Below are 17,870 nucleotides of genomic sequence, written 5' to 3' on the forward strand. Positions count from 1 at the left end.
TGTGACATCAATTCATACTTCAAATCAGTTAAAAGAGTTTACCATTCATTCTTATTTGGGTTTTTGTAATGTTTAACGTATTTCTTATAAATAATATATTTAGCAAAAGTAATCAGAATGCTTACCAAGTTATCATTTTTTCTTTAAAAGGTTCGCATTATATTTGTTTTTCCTTGGTCAAAGAGCAAATTCTTTAAAAATATTAGATTCGATAAGTCTTAAAGCAAAATGTGGGAACCTGACTAAGAGTAAAAAAGCTCATATTGAAATGTTTTGAGGCAGGCCGAAAATAGGAAGTTAGGTAAACTATATGCAGATCAATACAGCAATCTAAGACCCCCCCCCCCTCCCTCGCCATTCACAAACAAACACGCACACACATACACACACAATGGCAGTAAATTTGAGAGAGTGAGAGAAAAAGAAGAAAAATAAATGCACACATAAACATTGCTAGATAATGATAATAGTAGTAACATATGGTTCTAGGACACCAACCCCCTCGACATTCACCACCGGATAACCACCCCCAGTCAACTACCCCCTTGGACAACTACCCCATAGGACAACTATCCCCCCCCCCCCCCCTCCAGACAACGTCTCACTACGACAACTATCCTAGGGGGTAGTTGTCCTTTGGGGTAGTTGTTTAGGGGGTTAGTTGTCCGGGCGGTAGTTGTCCCGGTGGGGGGGGGGGTAGTAATCCTTGAGAGTGGTTGACTTTGGGTAAGTTGTCCTAGGGGTTAGTTGTCCTAGGAGATAGTTGACTGGGGGTGATTATCCGGGGGATGGATGTCCAGGGAGTTGGTGTCCGGATACAATAATATTCACTTAATTTAGTTTCTCAAGAGCCCCAGCAAGGGATAGGACATCACTATAGGGGACCTTAAGATCATCTTTCATGGACTGGTAGAAAGCTTGTGGGACATTGATCAGTTGTTTCTTCAGTTGGAGCAGTTGGATTCCATTGAAAGTTTTTAAAGCTTTGTTACGTGTTGTGACGTTGTTAGCTGCCAGCCAATCCTGGACCTTCTTGGAATCCCATCCGGGTACTTGAGATTCCACTGCAGTTATCTTCGGCTCTTCCTCTTGGGATGGAGGACCTTTCAAGGAAAAAAGCACAATATAAAAATGTAAAAACAAACTTTAACAAATTTGACAAAATATCACAGAATCTAAACGTAATCTTATCTGCAAAGCTGATATAGTTTACTTCAATTCTTACGCCTTGATTTTCCAACTGGGTTAATTGTACTCACTGAAAAAAGGTACATGATGATACAAATTGTAAATATCATGGTATACTTGTAACGATTGTTATGCTTCTATGCCTCTCTCTCTCTCTCTTTCTCTCTCTCTCTCTCTCTCTCTTCTTTTTTTTTCTATCTTTATATATCTCCCTTTCTTTATTTATATAAATCTCTCTTTCTCTTTCTATATACTTCTTTTTTTTACAGTGTAAGTGACATACCGGGAGCAGCGTTTACGTTCTGGACCGTTTCTTTCTTCACTGCGAATTCTTTTTCGATGATGCTGGAGAGTACCTCGGAGACAAGCTCGGGTTGCTGAACGATGTAGTAGATCTTCCCTGCCGTGATACCGCCTAGCCAACCAGAAGCTTTGAAGTCATTATTCACCTTCACAGGGATAATCTTCTTCTTGCATTCGTAAGCATAAGACGCTTCTGAAAATATGACATAAAGGCATCATACTGAACATTGCTTTATAATCAAAATTGAGGTTAAAAGGTAAAGGTAGATATAAAATAAGCTCTCTAATTGTGTTTATGTCACTCCTGAAATGTGAAAAGATATAGTTTTTCAGGTGATTTCACATTCACAATCAGACAAGAAATAGCTTTAAGAAATATGGACCAAGCGTTCATGCCACATAAGTGTTTAGTTCCTTATATCCAATATGTGCCGTGCATGTGACTGTGTGTGTCCTCTCGTCACTCTCTTATCATTTTGATGAATTAAAATCCCCAAACTTTACACCTAGTTTTATGTTATGAATAATCAAACTTTTAAAGTTGCTTTGACACAGTCTTTTCACAATGACGAGGGATAACCAGAACTTATTGAGTACCATGGCAAATGAAAGGTTACAGACGCATAATAGTGGGCTCTCATGGGGAATTCAACACCATTCGGGTCTTTGCCCCAAAAGCAGGTGTTGAAAATCATTGCAGGATCAGCCTTCAGTTTTATGACCGACAGGCCTTGTGTAATGCTTTGCATTCCCCTATAGAATATAAAGTCGTTGTATTAAATTGTCCTCATCCGTACTTTCCTAGACACAAGGGGTTATTTCTTTATGGAACCATGGGTATGCGGTGTGCAGAGTTCTACACCCATTAATGGTATTCCCATCAAGTCTGGTGTCATCGAATTGTGAACTTCTGCACGCGGAAACTGACGACACTCTCCCTTTAAGTCTAATAACATTGCTCAGAAGAAGAGGTAAATTTGTTCTTACCTGTACGGCAGTCTTGACTATCTTGGTAGCCACGCGTGATACAAGCTATGACCATATCAGCCTTCTCTACGGCTTCTGCCATGGCACCGATTTTATCACCCACTGAGACGAGAAAGAAGAAGGAGAACAAGAAGAAAAGAAGATAAAGAAAAAGATAAAAGAAGTAGGAAAAGAAGTACCATGGTAATCAAGCTCGAGCTTTGGTGGAGAAAAGAAATATGAGTTATATACAATTACCAGCAGCCAAGCTGGTAATCTAATTCTCAAATAAGAAAATATTATTCAAAATTTCACCAGCTTAGATAATATGTTGCAACTTTGAATGAATGAACAAAACACAGAAATGCATTAAAATAACAGTATCATTTTAAAGTGGATTTCCTGTGATAATCTGCTCGGGCCTCATTCGGAATTTGTCAGCTTATCAAATTCCCATAATGTTTGAAATGTGTCATTGTTTCTAAGAGAAGTGTCTGCAGATGAACTTACTCATGTGGTCTTCATCCATCCACACGTTGTAGCCTCTTTTGCGCAGTTGTTTCTTGAACTCTCGCATCACAGGTTTGGACGGGTGTTCCCATTTGTAGCTGAGCATGATGTGTCCACTGGACTTCGCACTGCCCGACGTCGCCTTCTGCGGTGACTCGACATCTGTTTTCCTACGCGTCAGGCCTTCGGGAAGTTTGGATTCGTAGATCTCGAAAAGAGCGCCCATGCAGGCATTGCGGAGTTTTTCGTTTTCACTCTGGGAATTCTCCGTCAGATCTTGTTTTGTGAAATGGGAAAATGTGATATCGTCTGTTTGGAGCACATACGTAACGTCCTCCTAGCCCTAAACACAAGACATGCTTCCTCTCTTACAATGGACGATTTTTTATTTTGTTTTACTTCTTCTGGGCCCATTACGTCACTGCACAACGTTTTATGTTATTAGTGTCTACGAGGGGAATATTCAATATTTTAAAGGTACTTGGTAGCTTTGTTCAGATGAGAAAAAGTGGCGCTTAGGTAGTGACTTCAATGCTAGATGTACAATTAAAGATAATCTGAAAATTCGGGTGAAAATTGACAAATTATTAATGATACAAATTTTGAAAAACTGATCTGATCGATACCTTAACCTAAAAAGGCAGGGCTATTTGAGGTCTTAGTACGGCCGGGGGGGGGGGGGGGCATTATGGCTCCCCCTTAAGATCTCGGCCTTGAAGCAGCCGATCTTCCCGAAAATGTGCTCGCATGTCAATTGAAGTGTATAGAATAATATGATAATTTCATTTTTCTGAAAAATGTACTTATTTGCATATTTATGGTAATTTATGCAAATAAGGTCATAAAATCACATTTTTACCCATAAATCATATATTATTCATATTTGAGCATTTTTTCCCAGTACATATATTCATTAGACCATTTAGAATAAAAATACGACAATTTTTTTTGGAAGAGCCAGCTTATTCCTTATGTTATCTCTTGTTTTGATAATTTCTTATGTATTTTTTTTTTTTTTAACTTATGTATTTTTTTTTTTTTTTTTTTATTTCATTTCTATTTTGACTCCAAAAACAACCACCTAAACTTTAAACAAGACCAGATAACCATGTTTAATCTATTTGTAGGAAAAATGGCATTTCCATATGTTTTGTACACATGCAAAGACAATAGGTCACGTGACCTTGTAACTAAAGGTCCGATTTTCATTTTTTTTTTTTCTTTTGTTAAAGATGCCCAAGACTCGAAAGAACAAGGTCAGCGGGCGGCGGGGCGCCATCCATATGCGTTCCCGAGCAATCGGAAGAATCGTGGAGGGGGGGCACAATGCCCCCCCCCCCCCGGCCTGATTAGGGTTAATTCTCCCTACTATATTATTACAATTTAATTACATTTTAGGTGTCACTGAATGCAAATCGTCGCAAAGCAATACATTGGCTCAATGGCTCTACATACCATTCAAGACATTTGAGTGTTGAGCGATTTTTAATAGCCTGAGATATGTCTTTTTTCATGGAAAAACGGTTGGGAAAATTTACTGTTAATCACTGTTAGAGGTTGTTGCACAATGACGCCTTCAAAGAAAACCATAGATATCTTCGTGGTTTGAGAATGTTTTCAGGATTGTTTGCATGCCAGAGGGTTAGTACAGTAAAAGAAATATAATACAAAAATTAAGCAATTTTTTCATCAGCCTTTAACAATGTTACCAAGTCACTTTAACTCATTCTCATATACGGATTTTGTTCTTTACTCATCTTAAACAAAAAAAGACAAAATACTACTTTAACCCTCCGCTCCCCCCCCCCCCCCCACCCCCTCTTCTTCCTCAATCTTGCTATGCATATCGTGGTGGTTGCCAAAATATTTTTGAGGCTACCCCTCCCCAATTATGGGCACCTATGATTTCAACTTAAGCACAAATAAACCGATCATAATTATCTCAAGTCTTGGATCGTTATGACGACACTTCGTGCGCTTCATCGCAACGTTGAAATTACCTTCACACATCATAATGATTATGAAAAAAATATAGAGAATGTTTACTTACTGTAAATAATACCCTGTTCTTTCCGCAGTTTTTCTTTATTTTCCTTGAGAAATGCAAGTCTCCATAGCCCGTTGGCGGCAGAAGTCTTCTCCTCCACGGAACAATCTCGTTGGAGCAGTTTAGCGAGGATAGGAATGCCTCCCTTTTCTACTATCAGCCGTTTGTTGTTGTCGTTGATGGCAAGGTCATCTACAGATTGAACTAACTCCTCTGCATTAATAGTAATAACGGTCACCATGTTCTTCTTTGATGATTGTCGTCGTGTCTTTGCCTTATGGTCAGGATTGGACAGACATTTCTTCAACAACGAAAGTAGTGATACGATACAGGTGTAGTTGGTGGAAAGCTTGTCGGCCTCTTCTTTCTTCACCAGCTTTGCCAGCGTCGTGAATGCTATCGTCTGTGTCAAGGTCTCTTCCGACTCGCCAAACTTTTGCAAGGCAGGCACGGCCCTGTGATGATTAGGAGCCAGAGACGGTACTCTTCTGCAGGCGTTCTCCAATATGTTCATCGCATCAAACATCATGTCATCTGCCCATTTGTTCATCGCCTTATCACTCTCCACGAGGTGTAAAAACCAATCGACAATCAAAGACAGGCATCCATCTTCTTCCATTTGTAAACAGAAGTAATCAGACTTGTCCGTAAAATTCCAGGCGGAACCAAGCAGTGCGATGTAAAATGTAAACATTTGTGTGGTCTCATGTGGTAGTTCTTCTTGTTGATCAGCGTCTTCGATCTTCTTCAACATATCTCCCTTTTTCCACGTATAAGCAAACATTTTGCAGTAGTCTGTGTCAATGCCTATCCCATCCCCTACAGCGTTCCGATCAATGTTGCTGTTACGTGAAACTGTCGTGATATCCGTCGTCATTTTAAGACACGAGGTGCATGGGAAACCTTCACACTCCTGAATGTGTTTGATACTGGCTTTGATACGAGTTAGACATGTTTTGACCCCGTTACTGAACTCTTTGCACCGTTTTGCTTTAGCAGCTGCAGAGTCAACGATAAGAATATCTGAAATGTTAGTAAATGTCCCCGAAGCATCGTCGATAGTGCCTTCTTGCTGAATCGCGACATTCTGAGCATCCGCTTTTCCATTGGAGTTTGGTGAAGCAATCGCTTTTGGTTGTGAAGGACCGCCATCGGTTTCATCTGTAACTACTACAGCACCGTCTGTGGTCAACGGTTTGCTCTGCCCTTCCGCCAGGGGTCCTCCAACTTTCTTGGCTGACGAAATTCTTCTAGAACTTGCTGAAGACCCCATGTTTATCAGAAACCATCCGGAGCTGTCAAATTAACAATAAAGTTTATAAAAATATATTTAGGATTAGGTAAATGTGGTAGTAGATACCCCAAAAATGGGAATTTAGTGATGACGTGCAGATGACTACATACAATAGTTCTTGATATAGATCTCACAAAGACGATTTTCTCAATGTAACCAGATGTATTACATACATCCTTGTGAAGGGCCTCAATATTAATATTACATTCGCCAATTTCAATTTCAATTTCATTTATTTCCACAGATTCATAAAGAGAGTATAAATTACAATCAAATACAAAAGCATTACAACAAAAGATGAACCTGCAGAGGGGGTGATCAAAACCACAGAGCTAGGTTTATCGGGGATCATCCCCTGCTTAAAATTACAATATCAAAATACAATTTCATTTTTTTTAATTAAACAATAACACATACAAAACCATATATAGATATTACATGCAAATCTATGTGTGGGGTGAGTAGAAGTGGGTTAGTGATACCAAGAAATACAATATATAGAGGAAATGAGTGATATACAGGAAAGAAATAGTGAGAAAAATAGAAAGAAACACCGTACAAACCAGTAATAAATAAAGATATCTCATTAGTTAGAATACAACATCCATACATTTCGTATTGTTAGGAAGAGCAAGGCAAAATGTTTGTCCTACCTGGCAACAAATCAAGTATATAGTTCGCATTTAATTGACATAAAATTATTAGTTTCACAAGAATAAAATCCTTTGTATGGAGGCAGTTGACAAATATTTCTGCATTAAACTTGATTACATTACGAAAATGGCCTATTGTCATATAAACAAATGGTTGATCATCTCGCTGGCTTATTCATATATTTATATATATGATATATGTAGGCTAGCCCACAGTTGTTTATTGTCACAAAATCTAAATATCAACAACCGTGCAGATCATCATTCGTATACACAATAAACTATTATTATCTTATTATCAAATATGACTTTTATAGATATTACCTGCTTAGACGATAGTAGATGCTGTTTGTGAAAGCTTTTCTACAAGCAATGGAGTGTTGAATGAGCTTATGTTTATTAGAGTGTTTATTTAAAAGTACTGCCCTCTCCAACGGTAAGTCAATTGCTTTTGGTCCGCATATATATAATTGCCCTTGCATATAACAAGTTATTGAATTAATTCACGGAGCGCCGTTGCTTGTGCACTGGTGGTGAGACTGTTGCTTTGTGACGGTCCCATGGCAACGAGCGAAACCATTATGATAATTAGCTCGCGATAGCCTTTTTATGAATGAAATCTGTCGCTGAGGGCTACGGTCAGGAGCCAGTGATGAAGTTATCAAGGTTTTACCACATACAGATCAGACCATTTATGTTGATATTACTTGCAAAAATGATAATATATTATTGTTGATATTGATATTGTTGTTTTTGAAGTTACAATAATGATGTTAATCGTCATAACAAATCCAAATTAGGACAAGTCATGGGGAAATGTTTGCTTAAAACCGGCTGCGTTCCCAAAATTAAACAGAAACATCTGCTTTTAAATTAGTACCAATTGCAAGTCCCTCATAATTTCATTTTACTATAACGATTAATATCTTTTTCCCAAACAAAACAAGTAGCCAAGGGCCCACGGGTATAAACAGATAGCACTGAAAGTTTCCACGTGTTAAATTATTACAAATAAGCACAGAGCCAAGTCCGTGAAGGGTTTATTTGGACGAGAAAAAATTCTTTGCCAATAAAGTGCTGGCCATTGAAAATCATAACTCCGTATCATGCCGTTCTATTGTTGATGTTGCAATACATAAGCCGCATGCGTATATAGAAATGCATAACGAACACTCAATGGACTCGGGACAGAAATGGTCTTTATAGGCAGATGGTTTATGTGCATGGTTTTCTTTTGAACTAGTTTCCATTTTAACGAAAAATTTGATCTTTATAGACAGGTTGGTTTTTCATACGGGTCACTAAAGCGCGTGTGACCGTACTGACATTCCAATGCAGTGATTACGCCAAAGTACTTTCCTGTGATTATTCCAGTACCAAATATGCACCCTCTCCACTCTGTAGGGAGTATTCGTATCGTATCGTATCCCCCCCCCCACACACACACACACACATACACACAGGCGCGTACGCAGGGGGGTTGGGGGTTAACCCCCCCCCCCCCCGCCCATTTGGTAATTTTATGTATGTAAACCCCCCCTAAAAAACCCTACAACCCCCCCCCCTTTTTTTTTTTAATTATGCCCACAACCGACCTAAAAAAGGTGACCTTACCCCCCCCCCCCCCCCAACTGAGCAAAATGTCAAATTTCCAAATTTCGAGACCAAAAAAAAAAAAAAAAAAAAGTGTCCTCTTACCCCTCCCCCCCCCCCCCCCCCCCCCGCATATTCATCGGTCGGCTAAGTCGTTGCGAAATTTTCGGACCGATTTGTAAATGTTAAACCCCCCCCCCCCCCTTGAAAAAATCTTGCGTACGCGCCTGCATACACACATATGTAAGTACAAGTAAATGTGTGTTTTGCATGCACTTTTGTTGCTATCGTTTACTTTACCTTCAATTTATTTCAATGTCATTTTTGGTTTAACTATTGAGAACGTGTTTGAATAATACCTTTCCTTAATTGTTTGATATTCCTTACACACTAACCTTGGGGGCGTTTCACAAAACTTGTCACCAATGACAAATTACAGTTTTTGTTATAAGCTATTGAAATCCTTGCTTCTGATTGGTTATCAACAGATTTGTCACTGATTTCGTTTGTCAATGAAAGCAGGCATTGTGAAACGCCCCCCTCCATACCACGCTGATCCACTTGGTCGCCAAAAATGCGCTCATCCTGTGCACTTCATAGTATAAACCGTATTCAATAAATTGCATTTATAGAATATATGCGATTGTGACGTATTGAATCATAGCTTCGTCGGTTGCTAAGTAAACATAAACAAGGCAACAGGCTGCCCGTCGATGGCCGAGATACTAATCGCTCCAGGGGTGATTATCCACAATACATACATATTCTGTGTAAGGTATATTTACATCAACATAATTCATTTTCATTTTCATTTTAACTTTAACCATCATTTTCACCAACATCAGCACCATCCATGTGATAATGGATTGTAATACAAATATAAGGATTGAAGCTATGAACTTGCTAATTTGAGGGACGTAATCACGTAATCAAGGATAATTGTCATCTGCGTAATGCGCCTTGGATTAATTCTCATGTGCGAGAAGCCGCGGCTTTTTAACGTAAGACCGCATGCAGGAAAGCTGCATTGAGGTAATCCCGAATGCGTCTTATTTTTTCGTACCACGGCGAGCCCAGATTCCAGTATGAACTCATTTCCATACAAAACAAGCTAGGAAAGCTTGCAAGGAGGTCACAAACACTTGTACTTTGATTATGTATTGCTTTGCCTCACTATTTATAAAGGCCAAAAAAATAAATAAACAGAGATTTGAACCCTCACGTCAACTCCAAAGTTATTTTGGTATCACGCTGTCTTTACCGATTGAGCTAACGATTAGTTGATAAAAGAATAATTTGTATAATTACTATCACCCTATTAATCACCCTACCGGATTCCACGTGCGCATGCGCTGGTTTCCTTCGCGAGTACGCATGCGCAGGTTCCCCTCGCGAGCTCAATCTGGCCTTGCCGTGGTACGAAAAAATAAGACGCATCCCGGATGCGGGATTTGTCCACGAAAAGCCGCATTGTGTGTGTCTGAAAGGCGGTGACGTCATTTTCAAGCCAGAAAAACCGCGATCAATTTTCAACCCATTGAAAGATTTGTCATACTTTTTTAGCTCCCTCTGCGGCTAAACTAAGTTATTTTAGCTTAGCTTGAGTTCGTATCTAATTAGCATTGTACTCTGTGGCCCGAATTCACAAAGGAGGTTTGTCGACAAACCTTGGTTTTCGTACGTCATATGACGCGTTTTACGCGTTTTTTACAAACCTGGTTTGTAAAGAATTAACAAAAGGAGGTTGAGCTCAAACCTTGGTCTGAGCTCAAACCTTGCTTTGTGAATTCGGGCCTCTATGTTTGGAAACGATTATGCACAATCAAAATACCGTTTAAAAGTGTTGTTTACAAGTAATAAGACCTATTTAAAAATTCAACATGCTGTTTAATTGTAATGAACTGTTAGCACTTTAAACAACGTCTTCTCTGTGTATATATAACCGAATTAATTTTTAAAAAGAAGATTTTTTTTTGTCGGGGAGGTAACTGGGAGGTGTCAATCTAGACAAACGGGTTATGGGAGCCCCATTTAAATTTAATTCTCCAGCAATTAATGGAAATAAAGACTCGTGGGCTTTTTTTCTCTCTCGCCGGTATAAAAAATTACGTGTGGGCCATAAAGCCAATGTGTTGATTCATGAATTAGTCTTTGGAGACTTATTCCATTTTAACTCATAAAGGCGATACGCATTTTACGGAAGGTTTTAATTATTTTTCTTTTTTTCTTTGAACTTGGTATAAAGCCCTCTCCAAAGAAATTATTTTCTTTTTCTCCTGTTCATGCGATGGCTCAGTGGTAGAGCAGTGGTCGCGTAATCGGGAGGTCCCAGGTTCGAAGCCAAGTCAGTGTGTTTGTGCCCTTTGATAAGGCACTAATCCCCATAAACAAGTCTCTCGGAGAGGACTCAAAGCCCTTGCTTGTTTTCTTGTTTTCTTTGACGTTCTTAGCAGTCAGGTAAAACAATCATCAAACAAAAGTATACATTTACTAGCCCTACAAATCAAAGAAATAGTGGACTATCGCTCTCCTGAACCTCGAACAAGTTGTCAGAGGGCACAACAAACACCTATCGTCCGTCTTCCTAGTTGGCTTTTGGCGTTAGCTGAACTCTCAAAAAGGCTCAAAATGTTTTCAGACATTTTAGAATACCCACGGGTTCAACATTCTTGGTCTACAACGAATCGTAAATATCAAAGTGCAAACTTTGAGGTGTTTAAACATATATGAAAGTCGTGAAACATACATTGAAGAAAAAAGCAGCTACATTACATTTGAAACAGTGAATATGAAAGATAACGATAATGAAAGTGCTTTTTGATATAGAAGTGTCATATTATCACACTGGTCGTCTTATCCCACTGATCAGCATTTTATTCGGACATTAGCCTTATGCGCCCCCTCCCCTCCCCCTCTAGTTCTAGGACGATTACCCACTTGACAATTCCCCCCTCCCCGGCCAATTACCAGCGGGAAATTACCACCAAAGGACAATTAACCGCCCAGATAATTACCCCCCCCCCCCGGTCCGGAATTGTACCCCTCCCCCCCCCCCCCGAATAAAACCGCCACTCAATGACAATTACCCCGAGGACAATTACCACTCTCACACCCCCCCCCCCCCCCCGAAAAAATATTCTGCCTTTATTAATACCACTCCTGCCCCAAATTCCCTCTCCATACAAGTATAGTGAGAGAGGAAGATAGATAGAGAGAGAGAGAGAGAGAAAGGGTTCGGAAGGGGGTGGGGTAGATGGTGTATTTTGATAAGATAAAGGGAAGACTAATAACTTCAATTCTGTATAAATTATATGGTGAGAAATAGGAAGGAAAAAAAATTGAAAGAAAATGTGTTTTATTCTGAAAAAGTAACTATGCTTGTTTATGTTTTTAGTTCATGAAATAACTGTATATCCAGCGTGAAATATGTTTATATTATGTGGTTGTGCATGAATAACGATTTATACTGTGATTTAATATGTTTGTTTATCAATTGATAACAAGTTTGTTATTATCATGTTCAGTTCGTATATAAGTTAGACTGTGGAAAATGTTTGGCTTTTATTTTCCTTCAATAATGCAGAAAAGGACTAAGTGCTATTATACCATTGTATTGTTGTGGTGAGGATATAGCTCAGTGGTAGAGCATTCGACTGCAGATCGAGAGGTCCCTGGTTCAAACCCGGGTGTCCCCTAGTCAACATTATTTTATTTTTCCCCAAGGATATAATGCAATGAACCCAATGTTTAGAGAGTATTAAGACTTTGTACTGAATCGACAATCAATTGTATAAACATGTGTTTTTAGCAAAGAAGCCTGCCCCAAAATTCCCTCTCCATACAACTTAGAATAAGAGAGAGAGAGAGAGAGTGAGAGCCTGAGAGAGAGAGAGGTTCATTTGCAAGTAAGATGATGTATTGGTGTAAAATGACATGATTTTATGTTTATAAATATCATGAATATGTCGAACCTTTTTCTTACTCAGAAAGACTTTGACAAGAGGTCATTGTACTTTTCTGAAAATAGACGAGTTCGTTGATAGCACATGCACACAATTAATGACCCAAATTATCCACGGCTCTCAAACCATTAAAAAGTCCCACTTAGTGCATTTTCATAATAATCACTGGCAAAAGACTGTGATGAAGGCACTTTATGAATATCTTTTGTTTGCCCCATTGGAAATAATACTTCCACCTGTGTATCATAGAATGTACCGTCGGAGCATAGATGAATAATGATTGCATAACTTTCATGAACACTTACCCTACATTCGTCTTCATAGGAGTATCTTATGTTCAGATACTATCACTGAACTGGCTTATAGATACTTCGTAATGATAATCACTTATAGCGATGGACTTGACATTTCGTTTCGATTTCAGAGTTCATTTACATTTGTTTTGGTTTGTGATTTCTCCTATTTCGTTTTACCCGGAACACTTCGAAAGTGGAATTTACGTCAATAAGTAAATTCAATTTGGAGCAAGGTATGCTTAAGCCTTGAATTACTCTCTCTCTCCCTTTCTCTCTATTTTTTCTTTATGTCCCTTTGTCTTTCTATCTTTATAAGGATGTCTCGTTCTGAGTTCTTGAAATTGCAAAATTAATTCACAAAGTATTTCATTTATTCATTATTGCTCGTTCTTTATAATTATGCTAAAGCCACTTTCAAACTATCAGAATTCTGAGTGGGATGTTACGTGTGGGGGTGTAGCTCAGTGGTAGAGCATTCGACTGCAGATCGAGAGGTCTTTGGTTCAAATCCGGGTGCCCCCTCCATATTTTTTAAAAATTAAAATAGTTACCCCTTGTGTTGATATGTGTATCATCGTTTCTTCAAAGGAACACATACTTTGCTTTCTTTTTGGAAGTATTGCACAGTCATGTTATACGAAGCATATTCTTTGGTGAAGACACGACCTGTCGCTGTCTGTCTCTGTCTGTTGTTTGTCGGTCTGTCTATCTCTCTCTCGTTCTGTCTCCCTCCCTCTCTCTATTGCTCCTTCTCTTTCTCTCTCTTTCTCTCACTTTCTCTTTCTATCTTGGGATTAAATTTCTTCTCTTCCTCCTTCCTCTTCTTCTTGTTCTTCTGTTTATTGTTCTCCTTCTTTTTCTTATTTTCCTTCTTGTTCTTCTTGATGAGCTGAATGAACTTGAAATATTATCTTCAAATAATAAACACATAACAATAGGTATAAACAGTTTTACACAGTAACATAAAAGGGATAAAAGGAACCAGAAAATATCATGATCCTCTTCTCGTTTTTCTTGATCGCTTTGTTCCTCGTCTCACTACTACTAGTACTACTACTACTACTACAATAATATTTGTACTGCTGCTACTACTATTATTATCATTTTAATAATTACTATTGTTATTGTTATTATTATCATTGTATATTGGTAGCTACTACTGCCCCCCCCCCCCAACAACAGACAACAAGGTCTTGAAGGCTTGCACCAGTCATTGTCCAAGATTATGACAAGGCACCGGCGCAGCCACCCTAACATCTTGATAGCCGGCGACTTTAATCACCCAGACATCAACTGGGATGACCAGTCGACTACAAATCCAGCCACTTCTACTTGTCACCAGAAGCTGTTGGATATCCTTTTGCACAACTCCTTGTCTCAAACAGTCAGGGAAGTCACCCGACCTTCATCCAACAACATCCTGGATCTAGTTGTGACGTCAAATCCCGCCCTGGTTGAGAATGTGTGCGTAAAGTCTGGGATATCAGACCACAGCATCGTCACTTTTACTCTTGCTGCAAATCCAAAGATCTCTGTCAAGCCCCTGAGGAAGATCTACCAGTTCCACAAAGCTGACGAACAGCAACTGAGAGATGCAGCAGCCGAATTTGCGACGGAATTCCTCCAATCAGATCCAGAAAGAAGATCAGTGGAGACAAACTGGTCCATCATTGTCAACTTCTTGAACAGGTGTTTGTCTGAGCTTATTCCTTCCAAAATGAGCAAAGGAAGAAAACATCTTCCTTGGATTACTCCTCCTTTAAAACGCCAGATGAGGAAGAGAGATAGCCTATTCAAGAAGGCACACAGCCAGTCTTGCTCCACAGCTTGGACAGCCTACCGACAATTCAGGAACCAAGTTGCCAAGAATGTGCACAGAGCACGTTGTGAGTACGTCAACAACATCATCGGGGCAAGCCTTAAGGACAACCCAAAGTCTTTCTGGTCTTACATCAAGACATGTCGTTCTGAAAACATTGGTATTCCTACCTTGCGTACTCCATCTAAACTATGCGCCTCAGCATTAGACAAGGCAGAGACACTGAACGACTACTTCCAGTCTGTCTTTACTCCTCACCAGCTCCAACCTCTTGTACAGAAAGGACCTTTTCCTTTTCCAACTATTGGTCACCTGCATGTTCACAGGACTGGTGTCGAGAAACGCCTCCAACAACTGGACCCTTCAAAGGCCAGCGGACCTGATGAACTTCCACCCAAGCTCCTAAAGTTGGTAGCTCGCGAGATTGCTTCTCCACTGTCCTTCCTGTTTCAACAAAGCTACAACAGTGGCATCGTTCCAGCCCAATGGAAACAAGCACTGGTTACCCCTATTCACAAGTCGGGAGAAAAGTGTGACCCCTCCAACTACAGACCGATCTCACTTACCTGCGTTTGCTGCAAAGTCATGGAACACATCATCCTGAGCCATGTGTCGAAGCATGTTGCAGTGAATAATATCCTCACTGATGCACAGCATGGCTTCCGACGAGGGTTGTCAACAACCACTCAATTGACAACAGCCGTCCACGACTGGTCCTCTATCCTACAGCAGCGTAGCCAAGCTGATATAATCTTCTTGGACTTCAAGAAGGCATTTGATCGAGTACCACACCTTCTCCTGTCAACCAAACTTCAGTACTATGGAATAAGTGGTGACTCACTCCAGTGGATAATGTCTCTCCTCACTGATAGACAACAGGCAGTCGTAGTTGATAGATCCACATCAACATGGAGGGATGTAACATCTGGAGTCCCCCAGGGATCCGTCATCGGCCCTACCCTCTTCCTGTTGTATATCAACGATATCCAAGACAACATCCAGTCCACAATGCGTCTCTTCGCAGATGACAGCACCCTCTATCGTGAGATTCGATGCCCTGAGGACCATCAAATCCTAAAGGACGATCTCCAACAGCTGTCCAGGTGGTCTTCAAACTGGATGATGGACTTCAACGTGAAAAAGTGCGCTATCCTCACCATCACACGGAAGCGTACTCCCAGCATCCGAGAATACCACCTGTCAAATGGACTGATTCCGAGAGTGAAAGAGTACAAGTACCTTGGAGTAACGGTTGCTGCTGATCTCCGTTGGAACAAGCACTGCCAAACCATCCGGCATAAAGCAAGCCGTACTCTAGGTCTTCTTCGCAGGACTCTCTCACCCTGTACCAGGGATGTAAAGTCCAGGAACTACACAGCCTTAGTGCGCCCCCAATTGGAGTATGCCTCGGAGGCTTGGAACCCACACAGCGTCATGGTCACAAAAATGCTAGAGCAAGTACAAAGAACAGCGGCTCGCTTTGTGTACCGTGACTACAGATACACCACATCACCATCAGCTCTTGTGGCAGCTCTAGGGTGGGACACGCTTCACACACGTCGAATCCTCGACCAATGCACCCTTCTCTACAAGATCCATCACCGACTTGTCTCCATACCTGCACCAACTATTGTTATCCCTGCTACATACTTCGGAAGACATGACCACAACCTGAAGTATGTAATTCCTGTTGCAACTATCGACTCCTTCAAGTTCTCATACTACCCAAGAGCAATAAGGATCTGGAACCATCTGCCAGGCTCAGCAGTCAATGCAACAGGAATAACCAACTTCAAGGAGGCTGCTCTACCCTCCATCAGAATGATGCAGCCCCCCGTTGGTTCTCACATCATATAAACTTACTAGCTTGGTTTTTACTTGCACTGGACTTAGCATATTTTACTGTAAATTGACAAGTGCTTTGTCCACACACCATTCCAGCAATTCATGACACTCCTTGTAGCCACTTGCCTCACCTACCATCCCAGTATAGCTTCCTGAGTGAGCTGCCAAAGGGATTACCCAACCAAGTACCAAGTACCAAGTACCAAGTATCATCATTATTATGATAATCATTACTACTACTACTTCTACTACTACTGCTACTCCTTCATATAGCATTTAGATAGCAATTTCCACTATCCTTATAATCTTTCATTATCTGATCTCTTTCAAAATGCAACAAAATGTATGGCACTTACCGTAGCTGGCGCTCTTTAAAGTTACCTTTGGATTAGGTGGACTAGGATAGGCTTCACTGAGCTTACGTAGTTCCTGAATGCATAAAAGTGGGCGTGGGTCTGGTTTTGTTTACATCGAACTCATGTTTCGTCAGTTGTGTCGTTCACGCAGTACAGCCATGTGTTTCTATATTCCTTCAATACTGCAAGAAAGGACTGAGCCCTATTATACTTTAGCATCGGCAGGGAGGGAGTATAGCTCAGGTAGAGCATTCGACTGCAGATCGAGAGGTCCCTGGTTCAAATCCGGGTGCTCCCTTGTATATGTTATTTTAGTTTTACCACAGGATACTGCAATAAGCCCAATGTTTATAGAGTACTAAGACTTTGTACTGAATCGAAAATCAATGATATAAACATTTCTAGTAAAGAACTTATTATCAGGATAGACTTTTCCTTCATGAACAAAGGGAGGGGTAATTGTCCTCGGAAGTGATTGTTCTCGGGGTTAATTACCAGCAGGAGGTGATTGTCCTAGTGGGTAATTTTCCTGGGATATCTGTCCTCGGGGATGGTTATCATTTGGGTTTTTTCCCGGGGATAATTGTTTTTGCGGGTAAGTTTTTCGGGGGGTAATTGGCCAAGGGGTGATTGTCCAGGTGGTAATTGTCCCGATACATTAAACTAATGTAAAATTCCCCCCTCTCTCTCTCTCATTCTCTCTCTCCCTGTCACTCTCCCCTCTCTCTCATTCCTCTCTCCCTGTCACTCTCTTTCTTTCTCTTTTCTCTCTCCCTTTCTCACTCATTCCTTCTCTATTTCTCTCCCTCCCCCTCCCTCCTCACTCATTATGTCTCTATTTCTCTCTCTCCCTCTCTCACACACTTGATCTCTCTCACTCTCTTTCTCTTTGTAATTATCTCTCTCCCTTTCTCACTCATTCCTTCTTTATTTCTCTCTCTCTCTCCCTGTTTCTCCCTCTCTCACACACTTTATCTCTCTCTCTCTCTCTTTCTCTTTGTTATTATCTCTCTCCTTTTCTCACTCATTCCTTCTCTC

The 17,870-nt window shown here is 40.4% G+C and overlaps 1 protein-coding gene and 2 non-coding genes across 3 annotated transcripts; 2 read left to right on the forward strand and 1 right to left on the reverse strand.

The window, feature by feature from the left end:
• Window positions 1-831: 831 nt before the first annotated feature.
• Window positions 832-6,328, reverse strand: LOC105442223. The gene is made up of 5 exons (XM_011674143.2): window positions 5,018-6,328; window positions 2,968-3,243; window positions 2,479-2,580; window positions 1,472-1,684; window positions 832-1,103 (listed from the first exon to the last, which is right to left on the reverse strand). Exons 1-5 carry the CDS (start codon window positions 6,285-6,287, stop codon window positions 832-834), a joined length of 2,133 nt encoding a protein of 710 aa, XP_011672445.1. The 5' UTR covers window positions 6,288-6,328.
• A 5,849-nt stretch (window positions 6,329-12,177) lies between these two features.
• Window positions 12,178-12,249, forward strand: TRNAC-GCA. The gene has a single exon. It is a non-coding gene; the product is annotated as a tRNA-Cys (tRNA).
• Window positions 12,250-13,262: 1,013 nt separating this feature from the next.
• Window positions 13,263-13,334, forward strand: TRNAC-GCA. The gene has a single exon. It is a non-coding gene; the product is annotated as a tRNA-Cys (tRNA).
• The last annotated feature ends 4,536 nt before the right edge of the window (window positions 13,335-17,870 follow it).

This window comes from Strongylocentrotus purpuratus, unplaced genomic scaffold (genome assembly GCF_000002235.5).
Source record: "Strongylocentrotus purpuratus isolate Spur 01 unplaced genomic scaffold, Spur_5.0 spur5_scaffold_20, whole genome shotgun sequence".
NCBI lineage: Eukaryota > Metazoa > Echinodermata > Echinoidea > Camarodonta > Strongylocentrotidae > Strongylocentrotus > Strongylocentrotus purpuratus.